We start from the raw sequence: 10,746 nt of genomic DNA on the forward strand, positions 1-10,746 counted from the left end.
GATGAGCTGAGCAGTACCGACGGGGCTGCGCTTGCCCGGCAGCACTACCTAGGATCCACATTGACCGCCTGGTCCATCTTTACCCTCTCAGGGTTAAGTAAGGCAGTACACTAGGTTGCGTAATTAGTCTTAGGATAAAACGACAGAGTCGAGTAAATGAGGGAACTTTTTCAAACTGAACAGCCACTTTCAAGTTTTAACATCATGGTTCTGTGATCATCCGCACTTGATTTAAATTCAGTTTCATGCGTGTGAGCATACAGAGACACTGTCATGCAATCGTAGATAGCCTGTGAAACAGTATGAACCAACCAGCCGAAACTTTCAAAGACCCAAAAAAAAAATTCTGTGGAAATTAATTTGACTGATGTGGTACATGTACAGCTCTAGATTTGCATATCATGGCATCTTCCACTCGCTCAACTACAACTTACTGGAAGGCCTAGACAATGAATGGACATAGTAAAAATGAAAAGGAAAACAGAAGATAGAGGGGAGTGAGGAGAAAATCAGAAAAGAAATTACAATGTATATGCTATCAAAAAAATGAACTTTCCATTTCCATTTTACATTGATGCCATGTAGGCCTGGTTGTAGGAGGAGTCCATCTCGTGGACGACGAGGCTGGTTGCGGTGACCTGGGCGCCGGTGGCGTTGTTGAAGAGGTAAACACCCGCGTTTGCATAAATTGCCTCGGTCGGGTACACCCGCGACGTCACCGTCGACCTCCCCTCCATCGCAAAGCTCTCCACGATGGAATGGTCCACCAGCACCCTCACTGACAGGTCCTCGCCGTTGAGCACAGGCACTGTGTTGCCGACGACCCTCTTAACAATGTCATTGGCGCGAGACGAGCGCGTCTCGTCGTGACAAAAGTGTGTGCGCAAGCCGCCATCGAGGCCCCTCGCAACATAGAAATAGACAGCGGTCCGCTCCGCGTCCCCACCGTGGTGCCTGGCGTCGGCAAGGACAAGTAGGCCGAAGGGTCCAAGGGCGCCCCGGCCTGCCGCCCCGCCACTGGTGCTACAGTTATAGCCGATGTCGGCCTCCTTGGTGGCTGCGATGTCAAGCGGGTCGATGCGGAATGAGGCCTCGATGTCGAGTTGGGTTGCGCGGTGAAGGCTGAGCGGGAAGACAGAGCCGTGGTCAATGGTGACCCGGCCAAGGTCGGTGGAGTTGGTCCGGAGCGTCTCCACCTCCTGCACCGGCCACTGTAGGAGGTTGCTTCCTGTCTTGGTGTCCAGCACCACCGTGCGAGGGATCGACTGCAAGATAACACCATACAACATCAATTAACTATTGATAATTATTCAGCAAAGAATCCTAGGTAGTATCAATCATTGACAACAAAGAATTAACAATCCTATGTATCACTCACCTCTGAGCGGAAAGAATTGCTAACTAACAGTGGGGTAAGCAGACAAGACAACCCTGTTCATTGTCTAATCCAGTTTGGTTGGTACTAGCACAAACTATTTAGTATTTATTTTGTTGTTAGTACCAAATTGCCAACCGTTGCCTGCCAGTAGACCACATGCTACCACATGATTGATTCAAGGGGTATGCAGAGTTTGTTTGTGGGACATAACTTTTTTCTTGTATATAAAGTATAAACCCAGTTTGGTTCGTGCTAAAAGAAATTGATACCAACAAACTGGCAACAGATTATCAATCTTGGTATCCCAACAGTAGCTGCAACTAGTTTGAGCTGTATGCAAGCTCAAGGAAGCTAAGAGACACTTGACAACGAGATGACAGCAACATTGCTTTAGCTGCTATATATGATGCTGTCTATCCATGATTCATCCCAAGTGGCTGCTATTATTATTTGCATGCATTGACCATGGCCCACCGGGCCATTCCATCATGCCGAGGTGTCTATGGAACCAAACCAAAAGTGTTTGCAACCCTTCTAACTATGCAAACTAAATTCACAAAGCAACATTTTTCTTTGTATTTCGCCTTCCTTTTTTATTTATTTTTCGCTTGTCATGAGAACTCTGTTGGCTGTGTGCATCTTAGTTATGCAGAGGCCGGGTGTTACTTAAACCTTTTAAGTAATAAAGCGCCCCTTTTCGAAAAAAAAAGGAATCAACTAATGGAGGTTAATCAACCAATTGATTTTTCAATCTTGTACAACAAGAAGATGAAAATGTCAAGTACCTGGAGGGAGGCCCATCCCTTGGCGACGTCGGCACGCTCGGAGTCGGTTTCGCCGACCCACCCCCAAAGCACACGCCGCTTCTTTGCCGGATCGTAGAAGGTTTTGGACGCGTAGAACTTTCCCCAGTCATACCTCAGCCCGACGCCAACATCGGCGTCGCTGTCCAGTGGGGTCCAGATGTTTTTTGCCGCGTCGTATCGCCCCAACGCATAGTAGTCGTGCCGGTCATCGTCCGAGCTCTCCTTCATCACATGCAAAACATCGTCGCCCCCATTTGTGGACCCAGCCTCCACCGCGTCCGTCATATCGATGCCCCTTGCACCGCCGACCGGGTATAAGTCGATGCACTCCCACATCCCTGTCCCTGGTACACGGTGAAGCAACCCGGGGACAAGCTCATAGTCGATGAAATCCTTGGTCTTGTAGGTCATCACCATGCCAGCATGGCGATCATCCTTGGAGCCGATAACGAGCCGCCATGTGTCATCGGAACCGTCGAACCACGCAGTGGTCGGGTCCCGGAAGTCCTTCTCCCCGATGCCCGGTGGCGGGTACATCACCGGATTGTTCTCATACTTGGTCCAGTTGATTAGTAAGGGATCAGAGGGGTCGGTAGGGAAGGCAAGGCATTGGACCTGGACGGAGGCGTTGGTGGAGCCGGTGTAGAGCATGACGATGCGGCCGTCCGGGAGGACGGTGGCGGAACCCGACCAAACGCCGCTCATGTCATACCACTGATCGGGGGACATTGCGACGGGTAGGTGGCGCCAATGGAGAAGGTCGCGAGAGGCGGCATGACCCCACGCAATCTTGTTGCCCCAAATGGCGCCATCTGGGTTGTACTGGTAGAAGAGGTGGTACCACCCCTTGTAGTACACTGGACCTGAATTTGAATTCTCAAAGAAATGAGTTTCCGATGGAATCTCTAACAAGATTAAGAAAATTAGAGCAATGCCATCATTTGTATTAGTGCAACAAAAGAGGAGATGCGTACCGTTGGGGTCGTTCATCCAGTTCTTCTCGGGCTGGAAGTGGAAGCCGGTGCGCTGCCACTGCAGCATGGCATTGCTCCACGGGAACGCGTTGCCGCCGGCGTCCGCCCCAAGCATGCCGCCGTGGGCGCCGGCGCCGGACGTCTTCTCCGAGACGCCGGACTCAGGGCCCCGGCTGCTGGTGCTCATCGGTGCCGCGTCGACCTCTGTCGGGTGGCCGGACATGACGATGCCCGAGGCGGGCAGCTCGCTGGCGAGCTTGACACCGGCGAGCGCGGCGACAGCAAGGAGCACCGCGGCCAAAGTCAGGAGCATTGCGGCGCACACTGGCCCGGTCCGGCCTGGGCGCGCCCGCCCGGCCTGGGCCTCGTCATCGTCCAGCGGCAGCTGCACGTAGAAGCATGGCACCAGCGCCGGCATCGAGCCGCGGTCTCTGGTCTCCATTGACATGGAAAAGAGACGGAGGAGACGAAGGATGACTCGATCTCCGCAGAATCCAAAGGAGGGAGAGGAATTGGTGGGACTGATCAATTATCACCTCTGCTAAACTTAACAAGAACGAGGAGAATGTGTGTGCCTGTGCGTGTTTGCCGAGGAGCTCCGCGGGTGCCATTTATAGTCGCCTCCCCACTGCCTCAACGGCGCACCTGGCGCGGCCCCATTGGCCGGCGGCGGCCGCGGCGCGGCGGGGCTGGATTGTCAGTGCTAATCATCATCCATTCATCCAGGCCATGTTATCCAGCTCGATTATGATTACGCCTTTGTCGCACCCACTCATTGTTCTCTTCAGAAACTTAACTACTACTCGTTGGCTCAGGCTGGATACGTGTTTGTACATGTTCAGATCCTTCCATGCATGTACTATGATTGAGTTAGGTTAGTTGTTAATTAGCGAAAGACACGCTTGCTCTGTGATACTATGGTTAGCTAGCATTGTTAGAGCATCTCTAGTCTATCTGCAAAGTTAGTTACCAAGAACCTAAGCTGTCAAGAAAAAGTTACCAACAACCTATATACAAAACATTTTTTGGGGTGAAACCCGATCTATTCATAATGAAGCATGGCAGAACACCAGAGATAATAAAAATTACAATCAGATCCGTCAACCAACTAACAACGACTACAAGTACTAAATCAAGGTAAAGGTGCGCCACGCTCTTCGCCTCTCCCTCACCGGAACAGGCAGACCTTTTCGTAGTAGACAGTCCGGAAACCATCCCAAAATCAACTCTTCAACATTTTTTCTTTCCTAATTCACAACTCTTTCTGCAATGAAATAATAATTATTATTATTTTCACAATATTATATAAAACGGGAAAATAGAACATCTTGTAATCTATTTTTCATTTCGTCTAACACATGTCGTTTGTCGCGAGCCGTAGTGTCTGGTGCCCTATGGGAGCTCGCTGCGGACACCGTGGTGGCCGGACGAGGAGCGTGCATGGAGGAAAAGATGTGTCATGGCCCAATTGCCATCCTCTGCGACGACCAAGGCTGCCTCTCCGGTCTCCGCTCTGGATTAAAGTGGTGGCCGACAATCAATTCTTTTGGTTTGTGTCTTCAAACCTTTTGGGGACTAAACATTTTTTGGGGGATGGACTACAGATGCTCTTACACGCAGATTAATTAGGTAAGGAGAAAATTTCATGACATGGAACTAGTGCAATTTGGCTGAGCTAACAAACAACTAATTTAGGGCCTGTTCGGTATCGCTCCACTCCGCGGCTCCGCTCCAAGAGCGGATGGAGCTGTAGCTCAAAAACTTGGAGCGAGCAAACAGCCACTCCACAGATTCTCGGAGCCGGTGGATTACCGAACAGGGCCTTAGTTTCTGCACTAGGCAGCCATGTGCATAGTCATAGATTCTGTTGAGAGAGAAAAAGGGCCCAATAATTCAGCGAGACGAAACCGATGGGTTGCTCCTGGTCATGGCGGTTCCAGCCAGCTAGCTACTCCTTCCGTGGGTTACACACTCTTTCACATACGAAAGCCTCCTTTTCCGCATCTCTAAACCAAAGACAAACAATAGAAGATGGAGAGGATGGGTGTGTGGTTAAGCAATGCCAAGTGGCAGCGACCGTTTGGGTCATGGCAACGCCACCATTGCATTGCACACACTGGCTGCACGCCACATGCATATTCCTCTAATGATGATCCGCGACGTGCTGACTCACCATTGTCTGGAACAGATTCTAGAGGCTGCACCAGAGCTAGTCATCAGCTGGCTAGTTAAGCGCAACAAGTAGTGGTCCTGCACTCCTGCTGCTTATGCATTATGCTAACCACCAGCAAGTAGCAATCAGTAGTAGCTTGTGCTCAACACATACTACTAATCAGTTAGAAGAAACTAGTAAACAAGGGTAATTAAATCTTTTTTTGTGTGTGTGTGATCGTAATGGTAATGGATAGAGGAAAAGGGGATGTGTGGTGGTGGTCACATATGTTTGTCCTAGGAGGACGGTCATTTCCACGGGACCAATCAATCGAGAAGCTCTGGGAGACCAAGCATCTACATCATCACACCGTGTGATTCACACGTACAACAATGCCCAACAATGTATAGAGTTCTATTGGAATTAGAATAGAGACCTTTGGGCGGTCGACGCGGTGCATGCCAGTTAAAGCATTTCTTCTAATTTTCTCCTAGTTAAATGGAACCAAGCTAATCCTGGTTGTGGATTACTCCACGTGTTAGGACTCCATCTGGCAAGTGCCACATCTTATCACTCGATCGATCGATCAACGGTGACAACGTGTCGGCAGAGCATTGTTCATTGAAATTTGCAATGTAATAATGCTGGCTCGATGTTGCTGAATGTCCGAAATGATGCTGACAAGGACTAACAACGTGCACTGGAGCGTGGATGATGTGGACCACAAGAAGCAATGGCGTGGGACAAATGCCAGTTACCAGTAACATGCACAAAAGATCCATACAACTGAAGTCACCCAAAATTCCTCGAACTAAACTCCTGGCCATGGCAGGTGCCAATTGTCGCTCCGCCCTGGCATGCACTATTTCCTCCTTACACTTTATTGGACGACACATCGGCCAGAGCTGTAACCTCGAGGTCATAAGCCCGACTAGTTGCCCGATCGGTGATTGGGAAGACGGATAGACATGCAGTGACAATCATCACTACTAACAACGATTTGACAATGAAGCTAGCCACGCAAAGTGTTCTATCACAAAATTTTAGTTCTACAACACCGTCTGTCATAGGATGCAGGAGTGCATACAGTTGCCCTATTAAACTGTATGCGAAGTTTGAATCTATCCAACACTTTGCTTATGAATTCCATTAAGAGATATGCAGGCCCCGCAAATGATTCAGCAAACCGAAAACGATGAGTTGCTCATGGTCATGGCGGCCCAGCCATCTAATAGCTTACACTCCTCCAATTTACTCTTTCCGTGGTTACATCCTCTCTCACACATATGAAAGCCTCCTTTTCTGCAGCACCGTTTTCGTCATGACTAATCATTAGAACGTCCCTTGTCTACTCTCGTGTCCATCGGCCAACAATTAGTGGCCTCTCCTTCTGCCAACACTGCATTGCACACACGCCACATGCATGCTTTGAGTACCAGCACACTCCAATGACGATCCATGGTGTGCTGACTCACCATTGTCGGGGAGAGATTCTAGAGGCTGTACCACAGAGAGTCAGCAGCTCGTTAAGCAAGCAACAAGTTCTGGAGAGACCGATTAGTACGTAGCAGCTACTCTCATACTGGTCCTTGTTCTGCTGCTGCATATGGTCACACCAATAGCAATTAGTAGTAGATTCGGCTCCACATATATTTATGGTTGGGCCTAATCATGGTTTTACCAAATGACAAAGCCATAAACATATAAATAGTCGCGTTTTTGGTTTGTAAGCCAAATTGCGGAAACCAAAATTATCCCTAACCAAACACCTCCAAAATGATTCAGAAACACAACAAGGATAATTATGTGTGGGTGGTCGTAATGGTAATGGATGAAGGGAGAGGGGATGTGTGGTGGTGGTCACGTGTCCTATGAACCAACCAACCAAGAAGCTCTCGCAGACCCGGCATCTGCATCATCACACGTGCAATAATGCTCAATAATGCAGAATTCTATTGGAAATAGGATAGAGACCTTTGCTTGATCGATGCGGTGTAAGTTAAAGCGTTGTCTTCCGATTCTCTCCGAGTTGAATGGGACCTAGCTACTCCTGGTTATGGATCACTCCACGTGTACTCCATCTGGCAGGTGCCACGTCATGTCACTCCATCAATCGGCCAATAGGCAGCAATGCTTTGACTGAGCATTATTCATTGAACTTTGCACTGTACATACGCAAGCTCGACGCTGGAGAGCGTCTGAGATGATGCCGGCAAGACCTAACAACATGCATTGGATCGTGAATGATGCGGACGACAACAAGCAATGGTGTGGGACGAATACCAGTGTAACATGCACACAAGATTCATTTGTTCGGAAGAAAAAAAAACAAAGCAAAAACATGAACCGGTAGGCGATAGTGGATATAAGCAGAGATGAAGAGAGATCCGCGCCGCCAGAAAATGCAGGCCGATGTGTGTCGCCGTCCTAGCTGGCAATGTACGATCAATAGATGTCCTTTTGCATCCAATTAACAGTACAATGGTTCTTACAATCCCAAAATGATATGTCGGCTCAGTCTTTCGAAGGTGCTCCTAAGGGTAAGGTATGCGTGTATGTGTGTTCATAGTGATGAGTGTATATGCGTATATTTGAGCGCTTTCGTCTGTACTGTGTTCTAAAAAAACATTACTATGGTGATAATACTACTGTAGGGATGGGATTTATCCACTCCACCCAATTGAAGTCGCAAAAAATTCCCAGAACCCAACTCTTGGCTATGGCAGGCGCCAATTGTCGCTCCTCCCTGACGTGCGCCATTTGGTCACTACATGCAACCAAGCGCTTTTTCCTCCTTACACTTTATTAGATGACATGCCAGCCAGAGTTATAACCTCGAGATTATGAGTCCGATGACAATCAGCACTACTAGAAATTATTCGGCAATGAATTTGGACACAGAAAATAATCTACTTAGTTTAACACTTTAACCTATTGCAAGACCGCCACCTATAATCCTGACCACTTTCCTTCCCACTCGGTGATTGCCGCACCACACTTACCCCACACCATTACATCATTCTTTGGGTTTATGCAAGTTTTTTGTGCTCCTCGCTATTTAGCTTAAACATGAACTACATTTTGACAAACAAAAAAAATGAGAATGTGGATTCCGTGAAGTGAGAAATCAGACCTCACGAATAATTCAGCGGACCGAAACTGACGAGGTTTTGTCAGATTCTCTTGCACTGTCAGCATGGGTAGTCATGGAGGTCCCACCTACGTTATGCTTCTAGTACCCTCTCAGAAAGAATGTCTCCTTTTCTTTTCCGCATCACCAAACCAAACCACACAAGATGGATCACGGATGTGTGGTTAAGCTAGCAATACATGGTGGCAGCAGCGGTCACAACCTGATGGATCGACAAGACGCCCCTCTTGCAATTTCTCCGCCGATCGATGAGATCAAACTAGTCGAACAGAAGTGCAAAAATACTTTTCTATGATTACAATATAGTAACCTCTTTCCGAGAGTGGCGTTTTGGCACATGGGAGCGCGTGTGTTTCAAACATATTTTAAAATGTCGAATAAATTCAAACAAAAACTTGGCGCGTACTTCTCGATATTAGTTTAGACCAGGCTAAGTACTCGTTCGTGGGACGCGGACCGAGCTAATCTAGCATACCATGGACACGGTCACACCTCCAAAAACACGGCAAGCATACCACTAATTAGACACCTACTAGCTTAATAATTACTATAAGAGTGAACCAACAGTGCTTGCATAGTTAATTAGGCGGACAGTGGTATCGTCAACACATCGGAGTTCAAGTCCTAGGGGCTGTTTGGTTCCCAGCCATACCTTGCCACACTTTGCCACACCTAACGTTAGTCAAGTTTGACCAAGTTAGATAGGTGTTTGGTCTAGCCACACCTAAGACAAGGATTTTTTTTTTTGTGAGCAGTGAACCGCACATGTCGTAGACACAAACGTGTGGTAAGATTCTCTTAGGCAAGCCAAAGTGTGACTAACAATTTGAACAACTCAACTAAGATAAGTGTGGCAAGTGTGGCAAAAATCATGTGGTAATATATGGCAAAGATAGTCACAATCCAAACAACCCCCTAGACTTGACATTGGTGCTCGTGTTTTCCTAAATTTATTTCAGTCCTTTCGATGATGTGCGTTAAGTGGGAGGAGGCGTTCCGTCGACTACGAAAGCCATCCATGTAGGCACCGAATGCGGGCCACATGCACCGCTTACATGGAGTGCTAGAGCACTCTGGTGACAATCAGCAAGGTGCTGACTCGCCATTGTCGGTGGGAGAGAGGGGGCATGAGTTGTACAGGGATCCATCTGTGGAGAACCCTACCATGGCCAATCAGCAGCTAGCTAGCCAGGCAAGGCAAGAACTTCTGTCTGGAGTACAGTAGGTAGTAGTGGGGGTACTACTGGTCCTCTAGCGTGGTTTTAGTGACACATAGTAACAAGAAAACAAACATGAACGGGTGGCTGATCAAATAACCAATCCATCATGGATAAGAGGAATTAGGAGCTACTAGGAGCTGGCCTTTGTGTGGTCACCGAGAGAGCAGATTCCACATTGATCACTGCACTTGTAGAGTGCAATAATGAAATAGATCCTTCCAATTTTCTCCGGATTGAACGGAACCTAGTCCTGCTGGCTCTCGCTATTTATCGTAAGAGCATTCCAGGACGTCGTATATGACTAAGGCAACGACAAAGTTAGATTCCTCACAAATCATTCGGCAAACCGAAACCGATGGCTTCCTCGGATCCTTCCTTGAGCTGTTAGCATCTTGACCAGGGTATATGTGTGGCTGTATGTGACGAACAATTTTACGATTCATGTAGTATCTTTGAAAATGATGCTTATGACTCGTGTGAGGTAGTATTGATGCAAAACCACCACATATGGGGCTAGTGTAATAGGTCAATACCACTTTGTGAACAACCCACAAAGAACCACCTCATAATGTAAGATGTTATTATAACCAATAGTATATCAGTTATCATAACATCTTATATTATGGGATTGAGTTTTTTTTAGGATGGAATGAGGCTAAACTCCTGGTTGTGGACCTCAAGTGTTGGCTTGAACGATAAATTTGGCTGGCTGAACAGAAAGTGTATGAATGAACCTGAGTACATATGAACCCACTTAGAAAAAAATATTTTAAATGCCAAAAAAATTACACCCTCCGTCTCATAATATAATCTGTTATAACAACCAATATGTAAGTATATCAATTGAAATAATATCTAATATTATGGGACGGGGGGAATAACTTTTTTTAGGATCGAATGAAGCTACACTCGTGGTTGTGGACATCACCAAGTGTCAGCTTGATCGATTAATTTGGCTGGCTGGATTGTGCTACCACGTCATGAATCCATTTTTAACTCTTACTGACTTTGTGACAGGGTGCAACATGTGGTGATGATTGATAGCAGCTAGCTCACTGGTTGTAG

At 47.4% G+C, this 10,746-nt stretch overlaps 1 protein-coding gene across 1 annotated transcript; it reads right to left on the reverse strand.

Annotated features, from left to right (window-relative positions):
* Nucleotides 1-329: 329 nt before the first annotated feature.
* LOC123131662 (sucrose:sucrose 1-fructosyltransferase) lies at nt 330-3,891 on the reverse strand. Its single transcript, XM_044551332.1, has 3 exons — nt 3,159-3,891; nt 2,164-3,047; nt 330-1,265 (listed from the first exon to the last, which is right to left on the reverse strand). Exons 1-3 carry the CDS (start codon nt 3,604-3,606, stop codon nt 567-569), a joined length of 2,031 nt encoding a protein of 676 aa, XP_044407267.1. The 5' UTR covers nt 3,607-3,891; the 3' UTR covers nt 330-566.
* Between the last annotated feature and the right edge of the window lie 6,855 nt (nt 3,892-10,746).

Source organism: Triticum aestivum, chromosome 6A, assembly GCF_018294505.1.
Source record: "Triticum aestivum cultivar Chinese Spring chromosome 6A, IWGSC CS RefSeq v2.1, whole genome shotgun sequence".
NCBI classification, from domain to species: Eukaryota; Viridiplantae; Streptophyta; class Magnoliopsida; order Poales; family Poaceae; genus Triticum; species Triticum aestivum.

Coding starts and splice junctions, on each gene's coding strand:
- LOC123131662 (XM_044551332.1), bottom strand. CDS start 3,606: ATGTCAATGGAGACCAGAGACCGCGGCTCGATGCCGGCGCTGGTGCCA. Junction 3,048..3,158: donor CTGGATGAACGACCCCAACG/GTACGCATCTCC, acceptor ATTCAAATTCAG/GTCCAGTGTACTACAAGGGG. Junction 1,266..2,163: donor AGGGATGGGCCTCCCTCCAG/GTACTTGACATT, acceptor GTTATCTTGCAG/TCGATCCCTCGCACGGTGGT.